Below are 13,890 nucleotides of genomic sequence, written 5' to 3'. Positions count from 1 at the left end.
AATAGAGAATCCAGAAGTGGACCCTGAACTTTATGGGCAACTAATATTCGATAAAGGAGGAAAGACTATCCACTGGAAGAAAGACAGTCTCTTCAATAAATGGTGCTGGGAAAATTGGACATCCACATGCAGAAGAATGAAACTAGACCACTCTCTTGCACCATACACAAAGATAAACTCAAAATGGATGAGAGATCTAAATGTGAGACATGATTCCATCAAAATCCTAGAGAAGAACACAGGCAACACCCTTTTTGAACTCGGACATAGTAACTTCTTGCAAGATACATCCACGAAGGCAAAAGAAACAAAAGCAAAAATGAACTATTGGGACTTCATCAAGATAAGAAGCTTTTGCACAGCAAAGGATACAGTCAACAAAACTCAAAGACAACCTACAGAATGGGAGAAGATATTTGCAAATGACATATCAGATAAAGGGCTAGTTTCCAAGATCTATAAAGAACTTCTTAAACTCAACACCAAAGAAACAAACAATCCAATCATGAAATGGGCAAAAGACATGAACAGAAATCTCACAGAGGAATACATAGACATGGCCAACATGCACATGAGAAAATGCTCTGCATCACTTGCCATCAGGGAAATACAAATCAAAACCACAATGAGATACCACCTCACACCGGTGAGAATGGGGCAAATTAACAAGGCAGGAAACAACAAATGTTGGAGTGGATGCAGAGAAAAGGGAACCCTCTTACACTGTTGGTGGGAATGTGAACTGGTGCAGCCACTCTGGAAAGCTGTGTGGAGGTTCCTCAAAGAGTTAAAAATAGACCTGCCCTACGACCCAGCAATTGCACTATTGGGGATTTACCCCAAAGATACAGATGCAGTGAAACGCCGGGACACCTGCACCCCGATGTTTATAGCAGCAATGGCCACGATAGCCAAACTGTGGAAGGAGCCTCGGTGTCCAACAAAAGATGAATGGATAAAGAAGATGTGGTTTATGTATACAATGGAATATTACTCAGCTATTAGAAATGACAAATACCCACCATTTGCTTCAACGTGGATGGAACTGGAGGGTATTATGCTGAGTGAAGTAAGTCAGTCGGAGAAGGACAAACATTATATGTTCTCATTCATTTGGGGAATATAAATAATAGTGAAAGGGAATATAAGGGAAGGGAGAAGAAATGTGTGGGAAATATCAGAAAGGGAGACAGAACGTAAAGACTGCTAACTCTGGGAAACGAACTAGGGGTGGTAGAAGGGGAGAAGGGCGCGGGGTGGGAGTGAATGGGTGTCGGGCACTGGGGGTTATTCTGTATGTTAGTAAATTGAACACCAATAAAAAATTAAAAAATAAAATAAAATAAAATGGTAAGAAAAAGGTCAAATTGTCTCGAAGGGTGCCGTTCAGATATGGCTCTCTGTGCTTCTAGTAGAGAAAGACCCTTAAATCTAGTGTGTCTTTGTCCTGCCTGAGAGGAAAGATATTTTCTTTCCAATAGAAAAAATACCGCCCAAAAATAGAAACTCTCAACTTTACTCCCGTGGATGATAGAGCTGATTACGAGACTGCAAAACAAAGCGGTGAGATCCTAAATGATGTGAGTACCTGTCATTCTAAAATTACCCGATCATGAAATGTCATTTCCAAAGATTTTCACCTACTTTAGCTCAGCGTGCAGTCATTGTCTGAGACACAGACTGTAATCATGAGATGATGCTAGCATTTTCCCGAGCAACATTATGATTTCTTAATATCAAGTATGTTAAACCTCTGGCTTCTCAATTCCAGAGTAAATACCAGAAAGATTGGAATGATGCCAAATCACAGTACACCCTCACCGAGACCCCCTTGCTGCACACTGCCCAGGAGACAGCCCAGATGCTGGACCAGGTATGGGTTTCAGCCAGATGCCTGATACTCCTGGGCGGGGGAGGGGGAACCGAGGACCGGAATGTAACGGTGGGGAGATGTATGCACATGACCAGCGCCCTTCTGACTCCTTAGGTTAAGCTCTGTTGTGGCTCTCTGTCTTTTACTATCTCTACAAGGAAGGCTGGGAGAAACAAAAAGCTACGGGCTACGGGTTACATTTTGCCTCCAGACGCGTACCATTTGTTCACGCCCATCACTCTGGTGACATTCAGAGCGAGGTCATTTATCCTTCTAGGAGCGCACGCTGGGGGCTCCTGGAGCTAGGAGGCCTGGGGATGTTTGGAGTCCTCTACCCTTCTGGTCCTCTCTGGGCTTTGAGAGTGTTTGTTTTGTTGGCTTCTTTAAAAGCTATGGTCTGAGTGTTTACTCTCTTCTATTCCCTCACTTCCTTAAAATCTCTAAGCTTTCCAATAAAACATAGGCAGAATTAGAAAACGAATGTATTTTTCCTACTTTTAAATCGGTATTTCTTCATATTTATTATGTCAGTGCTTTTTGTTCTTTATTCTCGGGGAGGCAGGTGACAAAAGGCTGAGGGGCTGTGTGTGCTGATGTTTCAAGCTCCCCTTTTCCTTGAGAGCTTGTCACAACCGATGGAATCTCTATTTTTTTTTCTCCCACCAGCTGAACTACAAAGCTGAACATGTAAAACAAAGAGGTCATTATGTTGGTGTTCGACGATGAGAGATGATCCTAAACTGGTTTGGTTTGAGCGCACAGGCCAGATTCAGAATGACAGACTATACAGAGAGGACTACCATAAAACAAAGGCCAAGATCAATATATAGCCGCTGATATGGTGTCGGTGTTGGCTGCCAAGCATGGGCAGGACCTCGTCAGTGATATTGATTACCGTAATTACCTGCACCAATGGATGTGTCATCCTGACCAAAATGACATTATCCAGGCAAGGAAGGCCTCTGACCTACAGAGCAATGTAAGTAATTTTTGTTTCTTAATGACCTAGGAATGTATGGTGTACTCAGAGAGTTACAGGCAGTACTCTGGAAGCACCGGGCTTTGAAACTTTGAGCCATAAATACTGAATTTGTTCCCAGAAGGGAACTGAGGCTGAATCTTTTGTAGAGAAAGACCAGGAGCAGTGATTGACAGCTTTGCCTTTTTGACGACTTATTTCCGAGTATCGTTCAAAGCCAATTTTTTTCATTGGTTGTTTTTTTTGTTTTTGCATCATCTTTGACATCACCAACATCTCACATTGGCCTGGGAGATTATCAGCTGATTTAAAATAATAAATGGCTTGGGGTGAGAATGGAGAGTAAATGGGGGTTGTAGTTAGTGTAGGCAAAGACCTGGGTATGCCCTTTGCCAAGCGTCTCTTCTTCAGGTGTTGATGTAGGACTTGCTTGCAAAGAATCAAAGCAAAAGAGAAACAAAATCCTGATAAACTACCTGAGGGCCCAGAATCTGCTTGCACAGAGCTTTGGGTGAGGGTAGGGAAGAGAATACATGACCTAGGCCACCTTGCAGTGAGGCCTGAGCCCAGACGTGTAGCTGCCACCAGCAGTTCCTAAGGAACAGAAACTCCATGCATCGACCTGATGCTCAGACATACCCTGGAGCTAACCCACCTGGTCTTCTCATTACCACTTTGGAAACAGGAAATCAGAGGCTGCCTGCCACCAGGTGGTGAGCTTGAACTTGCCACCTCCCTGTTGCTGCAGCAGAACGATGGTCATGGACATTTAACCAGATCAGCAGCTCCATTGTGGTTGATGTGGGGTGGGGAGGGGGAGAGCTAGGCCTGGCCAGGGGCATGTGTCCCCTACTCTACCATACAGGAGCATTTAGTTGTATCACTTCCTTTGTGTAGTTAGTCTAAATTTCCCACGTACCAAGTAATTAAATATAAATCCTTCTAAAAACCCACCCTCCCTGGTAAAACCCTTCCTTGGACTCAATGCTAGATACAATGGCTCCCTGCCCGTAGCTCCCATAGCCCTTGAGTGTTCTTGCTGTTACACTCTCCACTTATAAAGGACTTCTCTTCACACCAGATTCCTTTGTACTTATCTCTGAAAGCACCTAGTACAGTACTTTGCTCATAATAATAGGCTCACAGGATACCTCTCTGGTGAACAGGTGAAATCATGATTGCATCAAGAGATGACAGTCACTAGAGGGAAATCCTTAAAAAGCTCCTGAAAAAGTTGCTTCAGACCTACAGTCTGGAATCCTGTGCCTGAGTCATTTATGCCTGCGTTGTATCTCTCTTCCTGCTCTCAGGATGTCTACAAGGCTGACCTGGAGTGGCTCCGTGGCATTGTCTGGATACCCGTGGACTCTGTGGACTACGTGAGGGTTACGAAGAACCAGGAAATGGTGAATCAGGTACACAAACCCTGTTCTTACCTAATGCCTGGCCGCCTTGCCTGTCATGTGGGGGCAGGTACCCACTGGAAGGAGACCAGTCTTAATCATCTCTGTTTCCTTGCAGATAAAATACAAGAAGGCTGATCTCGACAACTGTCCTAACTTCACAAGTGTGGTGGATCCTCCAGAGATTGTTTTGGTGAAGATTAACTCAGTCAGTCAAAGTGATGTAAGTTTTCTTTGTGTATAGTGATGTGTGCATGGACTGGGGAGTTCATTGTGTGTCATTGACTGCATTTGCTCACCTCCAGGTAACTGCTTGTAAGAAAATGGACAGTGGGGCAGGAAACTAGAAGATCATCTCTGGTGGGCATGTCTTTAAAGTCCCTAGTAAGAGATGTACTGTACGAACATTTTTTTTTCAGAGTGAGAATGCAGGTTTTATTTTTTTTTATTTTTTTAAATAATAAATTTATTTTTTATTGGTGTTCAACTTGCCAACATACAGAATAACACCCATTGCTCATCCCATCAAGTGCCCACCTCAGTACCTGTCACCCAGTCACCCCCAACCCCTGCTCTCCTCCCCTTCCACCACCCCTAGTTTGTTTCCCAGAGTTAGGAGTCTTTCATGTTCTGTCTCCCTTTCTGATATTTCCTACCCATTTCTTCTTTTAAAAAGCATCCATATTCTTGTCCAAATTATTGTATTAGGCAAAATGAACTGAAATCTAACCAATTAGTTTGTTTTAAATCTCCAAATGTAGACTGGTTATTATCTTTTTGGGTAGAAACTATGAAACTTTATTTTTTTATTTTTTTTAAAGATTTTATTTATTCATGAGAGATACACAGAGAGAGGCAGAGACACAGGCAGAGGGAGAAGCAGGCTCCACGCAGGGAGCCCGATGCCGGACTCGATCCCGGGTCTCCAGGATCATGCCCTGGCCTGAAGGTGGCACTAAACCGCTGAGCCACCCGGGCTGCCCCGAAACTATGAAACTTTAAATATGCATTTATATTGACCAAAGATGTGGATTGGTTTTGTCTTGTTTTCTCTTGTTAGGTAAAACATAAAGAAACATTTAATAAAGTATTGAAGGGCAAGTATCTATTTTCTCCAGATACACCATATATCACCCACTCCAAAGACATGAGAAAACTCTACAGTACTGTAAGTTCTATTTTATTTGATTTACAACTCAGTTCTTAATTTTAAGCTCTTAATTCATCTTCTTGGCTGATTTTGTGAACAACTGAACTTAAAAGACCTATCATTGCATTTAATCTTCTTAGAAATAACTGCTGTTGTTTATTAGAAGTAGCATTTATTCAGCTGGTATTTTTCTTTTTGAGCTCCAGTAATGGGCCAGGCATTGGAGGAAGTGCTACGGGGCTAACACTCAGTAAGAGAAGCCCCTCAGGAGCCCATGCCAATGAGGGAGATGGACAGGCAAATAGATAATAAGGTAGCAGGTGCTATACCAGCTGTAGGTGCGCAGAGGACTGAACACCCACTAACAGGGAAAAGAGAGGAAAGGCCAGTCCCTCTCTGGCAGTCATGTATAAATATCTCCAGCCAACAGACGGAAGACTAATTTAATTCAGCTGATTTAAGGATGATGTGTGTGTGTGTGCGCGCGTGCCCTGTGTCTGTGTGTATGCCCAATGGGAAGCAGTCTTTGGTGATTCTCTACCTATGTGAAAATGTATTTCCACTTTTACCATAACTTTAAATACAGTTATTCTCTGTTATAGATGTCCTAGAACACCCTGGTGTTTGTAGATTCAATCTGCAGTAAGATAGAAGATTCTCCCATACTCTTAGGTAGACGCAGTAAGGGCTCTTGGCCTTTAAACATAAATATTTTACCTTGGTTTTACCATTTTCTTTTTAGCAATACCTGAAGGAAGTTGACTGCAAACTTGCTGACACATATTCCTTTGTTCCAGATACTGTACAAAGGGGCTTGAGAAGGGACCAACGCTTACGGCTGCACCTTGCATAGGCGCTACATTCCCATCGTGGGAGCTAAGCATGCCAACTATGTGAACAGCGAGGTCAGTGGTGGTTTTTCCTCCGTGCATTTAAGAGTCTTCTCTGGGGAGCTGGTCCAAAAATCCCAGAGATTCTCAACTAAGTTGTGCCTACTTCACAGCTTAAATACAAAGAGACATATGAGAAGCAGAAGGGCCACTACCTGGCTGGAAAAGAAATCAGTGAGTTCCCTGGTGTGGTCCAGTGCCTGGATTTCCAAAAGACGAGGAGTGCAGTAAGCAAAGCAAAGCTCACTGTGACGGAGGATTTGTACCCTGGAGGGTGCTATTAGGGGGTCTGTTTGTGAACCGTTCTTCGGTTGAGAGAGGCATGGGGTGGTGAGGAAGGAGTCATTCCTTCCCTGAGATTCATCCCCACCCCTGCCAGTTACCATTGGTAACTATGGGCTTTCCTCCCTTTCCTTCCCTTCTGCACTTCCAAACCCACAGTGAAGTACCCGTGTTTGGAAAAAGGAGAAAGCAACAAGGTGACTACTTACCCCTGTGTTTTGAAAGGAAGGGACATTGGGAATGAAGAATCTATTTAAAAAGTATCTTCTTTAGCCTTTGTTCATCCTAAAGGTACTGATCTATACTAGGGATAAGACCCCGAGAGAGATGGATCTGAATAATTAACATTTTAATCCTTCTTTTTGTCTTTAAAAAAAGGGGGCTTAATTGAACTACAGAAGAGATTATGCGGATACCAAAGCAAATGTGCACATCCCCATCGATATGATGAATCACGTGCTGGCCAAACACTGTCAGTACATCCTCCGTGACCTAGAGTACCAACACTACTTCCACCAGTGGATGTCTCTCCCAGAAGAACCCGGCGTAATTCGGGCCCACAGCATGCAGGACATCCTGAGCAATATACGATGCCCTTTCTGCAGCTTGACTTAGTTACACCTTCACTCAACCGTGTCTTGGCCCCCTATGCTCCACTTGTCCCCGTATTCATAAATTGTACTGCTTTTTAAAGCACAGTGGCACGCATAACCACTTTTTGGTGTGAGAATCCCCTCTGAGCCATGTGACCCCTGTGTTAAATATTTAACCTGTTTTTTACTCCAGACAAAACTTTAGCTCTTCCTCTCCTCCTAGGCTTCTTTAGGTCAGAGCGGGAAAGCCCTCCAGCTGGTGCGGGGCCCACCCTATGACTGCTAAGCACTCAGCACAGCCAATGGCTGATGGGAAATTATCAAAATGCCCGATTGTAAATTCAATTAGTACCTGTCACCTCTCATCATCCCTTCTTTCCTGCAGAACGTGTATAAGGATGACTTGAATCGGCTGAAAGGCATGGGATGCTACATTTGGGATATGCCTCAGATCCTCCAGGCCAAGAAATCCTGTGATCTCCAGAGTCAGGTGAGATCTTCCCAGAAGGACTGGCTCTCTGTGGATCAGTGAAATCGTGGTGCTTTCAGTGGGGTGACAACCAGGCCAGCCCTGTGCCCGGGTTAGAGAAAGCTGCTCTAACAGTACGTGAGCCACAGAAACCAGAGGCCCCTGCCTGATACAGCCTCTCCTGGTGACCTGCTCTGGTGTGGGACCTTCTCGGTTTTGGTCTCTCCAGGGGTTTAAGCATTTGAGGTTTACCCAGAACGTTTCCCGTGAGGTGTTTCAGAGTGAACCACCCTCAAGCATCTATACAGAAGTTGCTTAGGTTAGCCTGCAGAGAGTAGAATGCAAATGCATGCTTTGACCTTTGGGAGGTAAGTTCTGAAGTAAAAAAGTAGATATTTGGAAAATGTCCCCAGGATATGGTTTAGCTCTCCTAGGGCAGGTTCACGGACGGTTGAGGCACTCAGGGATGGGGGTGCATGCATGGAAAAGGCAACAAAATGGTGAAGAGGATCTGGCAAAGAGCCAGGTTTTGACAACCCTACAAAGTTGGCAGGAACACAGAACGACTGTGTCTCTGTTAGTATTAAAGCAGGAACCCAGAATGAAGTAAAGGCTCATCTAAGTTGGCACAAACTGCTCATGCTGATGGCAGACGTGTATTTTACCATTTCCGGTGCCTGGTTTTTCTTTACAGATACGGGTACATGGCAGCAGGTAAAGAAAATCTGCAGAATTAGAACCTGGTCACAGATACACCACTTTAGGTGACTGCTCTTCAAAGTGGCATTAATGCCAGTGAGGTGCGTCTTCTTGGACTTCTCTCCCGACACAAGCCATTCCTGTCCTTCTGTATTTTTGAACAGCAGAAAAGAATAACCCATCTTTTTTGTGTGTAGGTGAAATGTAAAGAAAATTATCATCAGATTAAGGACAAAGATACAACAGTCCTAGAAACAGTGGATTATGACAGAACCAAGAACCTGAAGAATCTTTACAGCAGAGTGAGTTATTTTTCTCTTCTTCCCTGGAGACAATAACGGAATAGTTGGGATAAGCACCTTACCGCCCAGGTTTTTTCAGGCACTTCCAGTTTCCTATTTTATCTCCTCAGTAGTCCTAGTGACAATTCATTGAGCCCGAAGTGGAATATCACACCATGCTGTGCATTGGCACAGATTTGGGAGCTCCTTCCTTATTGCAGGTGAGCACTGTTGAAACTAGGCTACCCTCACCCTGGACTTGTCCTTCCCTGGCTTCTCCAGGGACAAGGGGCGTACAGCCTACAAAGACACTTTTTTTTTGTCTCCTCTGAATTGGTTAATTCAACAAACTTTTTAAAACTTTATTTTGAAACTCTTTTAGGTTTCCAGAAAACTTGCAGAAAGAGTCCAGAGAATTCCAGCATAGTTTTGTCTGTAATACAATCATGGAAACTAAATTAACCTTGTTGCAGTGTAACTTACAGACTTCATCCAGATTTCACCAGGGTTTTTCCACTAATGTGCTTTTCTATGTCAGGCGCCAGCCTGTCATCCCATTTTGCATTTAATTCATATGACTCATTAGCTTTCTTCAATCTGATCATTTCTCAGTTTTCCCTTGTCTTTTTCTGATTGTAACACTTTTGAGGAATACTTTCCGGTTATTTTGTGGAATGCCCCTCCATTTGGTTTTATATGATGTCTTCTTATGATTAGATCAAGACAGTCCATTTTTGGCGAGTTTAACACAAAAGCTTCTCTCCGGCATCATGGCAGGTGGGACGTGATGCCGGTAACTGGTGATGTTGAACGTGGTGACTTGGTTAGGTGGCTGGCTGCTGAGCTTCTCTACTGTAATGTCGTGATTTTTCCCTTTGTTGTTAATACATATCATGGAGGGAGATATTTTGGGACTTTGCAGATAGCCTGTTTCTCTTCAAATGTTCTCTCATGTATTTTACCATCTATTGATGGGTCTTGCCTGAAACAACTTTTAGTATAAAATATGCCTATTGGTGATTTTCTGTTTTTTTTTTTCATCCCTCCTACATTTATCAATTGGAATTCTTCGGTAAGAAACCACTCTTTCTTCCTACCATTTGGGTTTTTTTTTTTTACTTGTATCAGTAAGTAATTATATCTGAACTCATGGATATTTAATTTCTTCTACGTGATGTAGTCTAATACTGCTATTTATTTTGTTGCTCAAATCATTTCACCTTTCCCCATTGGGTGCCTTTCAGGGTGGCTCCTATAAGAACTTAACATACTCTGTCATTGTTTTTGAGTGCTTCCTTACATTCTGGCACCACAAGATGTTCATCTTGTATTTACCTGCTCCAGATACCCCCTCTCCAAGGAGCCCTGATTTATATATTAAGGATTGGCATTTCAAAGGCAAAAATCTCAGCACTAGGCGTGCTCACTGCTGCTGGGACCCTTCTATGGACAGAGCTTAGAAATATATTATGGATACTAACCTCTATATGCATACATATCAGTATTTATTTCTATATTTGTCTAATTATATGTGTGCTTTGAACCATGAGTTCCTATTGATGCTTCCTATATCATTCAACACTACAGACTTTAGACTTCTATCTTTTATTTTTCCAACTTGTGGCTTTTTTTTTTCCTAGAAAGCCTGGCCCTCATTACCTATGACATGTTTGCTTATTTGTTCAACTTTTTTAAAGGTTGTATTTATTTATTCATGAGACAGAGAGAGGCAGAGACACAGGCAGAGGGAGAAGCAGGCTTCTTGAGGAGAGCTCAATGCGGGACTCGATCCCAGGACCCCAGGGTCACGCCCTGGGCTGAAGCCAGACACTCACCCCTGAGCCCCCCAGGCGCTCCTATTTGTTCAACTTTTATCGGCACATAGTTTTGAGAATTGCTAACCCATATTCCTGTGAGAAACAAATGTAGTAACTACAGTATCTTATTTGGTTATTTTTGTCTATAGCTTAATGAGTCAAAATACCATTTTCAAAAATAAACTAAATTGTTTTCTAACTCACTTCCTTCAGCATAGTCTTGTTATGCATTTGTAACACAGTTAGGTTTATTTGTTATGATTTCTATTCCATTGGCGTCCTCTTCCCCATTCAGCTTGATTCTGTTTTAATTTACACACAGTAAATCACTCTTTGTAGTATATAGTACTACAGGATGTTTTTTAAAACAAGATTTTATTGATTTGAGAGAGAGAGAGAGAGCATGAGCAGGAAGAGGGGCAGAGGAAGAGGGAGAAGCAGACTTCCCTCTGAGCAGCGTTCTCCAAGCTCATCTTGACCTGAGCTGAAGGCAGATGCTTAACCCACTGAGCCACCCAGGTGCCTCTGGACTATGGCTTTCAACAAATGCAAAGTCATGTATTCACCCCAGTGAAGCCACAGAAAATCTATCACCTCAAAATTACCCTCTTCCTTTTCCTTCTTTGAGACCCATAGAAGCATTTTCTGGACCTATTTTTAAAGAAACAAACTTTGAAAAACCTTTTCCAGAATGTCCTGCAAATGGGATTATGAAGTCTGCAGCCGTCAGGTCTGTTTCTTTGTCTTAGTAAAATCCACATGTGTACTCTACACATTGCTGTAAAAACCAGTAGTTTATTGGATTTATTGCAGAGTGTGATATTCCATTGTATGAATATACCACAATTTATTCATTCACAGTCCAAGGACACCTGGATTGTATCTAGTTTGTGACAATTATGAATAAAGCTGCTATATACATTTGAGTATAGGTTTTTGTGCATATGTAATTTTTGTTTTCTTGAGTAAATAAATACCTAGGAGTGGAAATCTTTCTTGAGCTCCCACTAGCTACAAAAATGTAAGATAGGATAAATAGATTTTAAGTTAGTGGTTTTCACCCTTCAGGAATTCCTAGACCTAGAGCAAAGGAACACAGCGTCAAAAACTTTGTTTTCGTTTCCATACAGTAAAATGTCACTCTTTGTGGCCTACAGTACTATAGCTGTACAAATGCATATTCATACATTCACCACTGTTGTCAAGATGCAGTGCTCCATGATAACTGCCAAACTGAAATAATTACTATGGAAGAGAACAGAATAATGGACCATAAAATTATGGTCACAGCATTAAACCCATTATTTACTGAGGGGGACTTGGGTCCTGCTGAGTATGAAGATCAGGGGTTGTTAAGCAGTGTCTGAAAAAAGATACAGGAAAAATCCCCTTCTAAAGATCCAACCAGAGTGCATTTTCTGTACTCACAAAATGGTTTATAACCCCTGTAGAACCTGTACAAGGAAGCTTGGGATGGAGTGAAGCCACCAGCTACATCCTGCCTACCAGTACCATGTCCCTGATGCATGCTAAGAACCAGAAGCATCTGGCTAGCAATGTAAGTCAAGTGCATTGTGATGGCCTCTCACCCACCCTCTACCTTCCCCAGTTCTCCGCTCCTAGAATTTTTCTACTGATTCATGTGTTTTATTTATTTATTAATGAATTTATTTTTTATTGGTGTTCAATTTGCCAACATACAGAATAGCACCCAGTGGTTATCCTGTCAAGTGCCCCCCTCAGTGCCCGCCACCCATTCACCCCCACCCCCCGCCCTCCTCCCCTTCCACCACCCCCAGTGTTAGGAGTCTTCATGCTCTATCTCCCTTTCTGATATTTCCTACCCATTTCTTCTCCCTTCCCTTTAATTCCCTTTCACTATTATTTATATTTCCCAAATGAATGAGACCATATAATGTTTGTCCTTCTCTGATTGACTTATTCCACTCAGCATAATCCCCTCCAGTTCCATCCACATGTGTTTTATATATTATATGTTTGTGTATATTGTAAAAGAAAATCTAAAATTACAATGAGCTATCTAGATATCGTATTAAGGTTTATGAACTTCGGGGATCCCTGGGTGGCGCAGCGGTTTGGCGCCTGCCTTTGGCCCAGGGCGCGATCCTGGAGACCCGGGATCGAATCCCACGTCGGGCTCCCGGTGCATGGAGCCTGCTTCTCCCTCTGCCTGTGTCTCTGCCTCTCTCTCTCTCTCTGTATGACTATCATAAATAAATAAAAAATATATTTAAAAAAGTTTATGAACTTCAACCCTTTATGCCCAGAATGTTCTTAAGTAAAGCCTTTTATTGTAAAATTACCTATAACCTTCATTGCAGTCCTAAGAAGCTAGTTCTCTTTCAGAAGTTAACCTCCTTTAGAGACTTTTACCTCTTAATTGTGAACCTTTTACATAGCATTTTATTTTATTTTATTTTTTAAAGATTTTATTTATTCATGAGAGACAGAGACACAGGCAGAAGGAGAAGCAGACTCCCCACAAGGAGCCCGATGTGGGACTCGATCCCAGATCCCAGGATCACACCCTGAGCCGAAGGCAGATGCTCAACTGCTGAGCCACCCAGGCGTCCCTTACATAGCATTTTAGATCAGTATTTCTCAAACCCTGTTTTTTACCAGTGAGAATGTTGTATCAAGTACACACACACACACACACACACACACACACACACAGCTGACGTTTATGTGACTTCCTTCTGACATATGACAGAAGACTATGTACTGCCAAACTAAAGGCAATACACTCTGATCTTTTCAATTCTATTCCATTCGTTTAAATGCTAGTGGTCCAATAAAATTTTTCAATGCCTTCTGGCCTAGAGATGCGTATTTAGTAAAAGACTTTGTTAGACAGTATACGGAATTAATTTAATATTTACCAGATCCCACCTGATTGCCATACATTCTTTACCTCGACTTCTCTGGTGTATAAGAAGGATTTAAGAACCAGATTGCCTTGAGACCTTGCACAATTTCCTACATAATTGGCATGTTATTTTATCTTCCCAGCGCCTATATAAATCAGTTTATGAAAAGAACAAGATGAGAATCCACATCGTGCCTGACATGGTGGAGATGGTTACTGCTAAGGAATCTCAGAAGAAAGGCAGTGAGATTGATTACTGCCTACACCTCTGTGAGTGGATTTGCCACCCTGACTTGCAAGTCAACAGCCACATCAGGAAAGTCACAGATCAGATCTACAGCAACGTAAGCCCACTGCTTGTGAAGGTCCCCCGTGCTGGCTCCACATGCCCATCCTGAGGGGAAGCAGACCCACCTGCATGTACCCTGGCCTTCTTCCAGCGTTGCTGTCCTCTGTACCCATGGGTCTGTCCCTGGAAGCAGGGCTCTGTGTGCCAGTGTTTTCACGGCACCCACAGCCTCATTGCATAACACCTTTCGAATGTCATTCGATAAAGTCCTCCCA

The 13,890-nt window shown here is 42.7% G+C and overlaps 1 protein-coding gene across 1 annotated transcript in view; it reads left to right on the top strand.

Moving 5' to 3' along the window:
- The first annotated feature begins 4,129 nt into the window (after positions 1-4,129).
- LOC119868998 (nebulin-like) overlaps positions 4,130-13,890 on the top strand; it is a 29,194-nt gene continuing 19,433 nt past the window's right edge. Inside the window, 10 exon segments of the mRNA XM_038588946.1 lie at positions 4,130-4,267; positions 4,374-4,478; positions 5,316-5,423; positions 6,203-6,310; positions 6,409-6,557; positions 6,976-7,123; positions 7,556-7,660; positions 8,610-8,640; positions 11,888-11,994; positions 13,470-13,670. Coding sequence (XP_038444874.1) covers positions 4,130-4,267; positions 4,374-4,478; positions 5,316-5,423; positions 6,203-6,310; positions 6,409-6,557; positions 6,976-7,123; positions 7,556-7,660; positions 8,610-8,640; positions 11,888-11,994; positions 13,470-13,670 — 1,200 coding nt within the window.

This window comes from Canis lupus, unplaced genomic scaffold, assembly GCF_011100685.1.
Source record: "Canis lupus familiaris isolate Mischka breed German Shepherd unplaced genomic scaffold, alternate assembly UU_Cfam_GSD_1.0 chrUn_S1377H1558, whole genome shotgun sequence".
In the NCBI taxonomy this organism is placed as follows: domain Eukaryota; kingdom Metazoa; phylum Chordata; class Mammalia; order Carnivora; family Canidae; genus Canis; species Canis lupus.
This window is presented reverse-complemented; position numbering and strand designations above follow the sequence as displayed.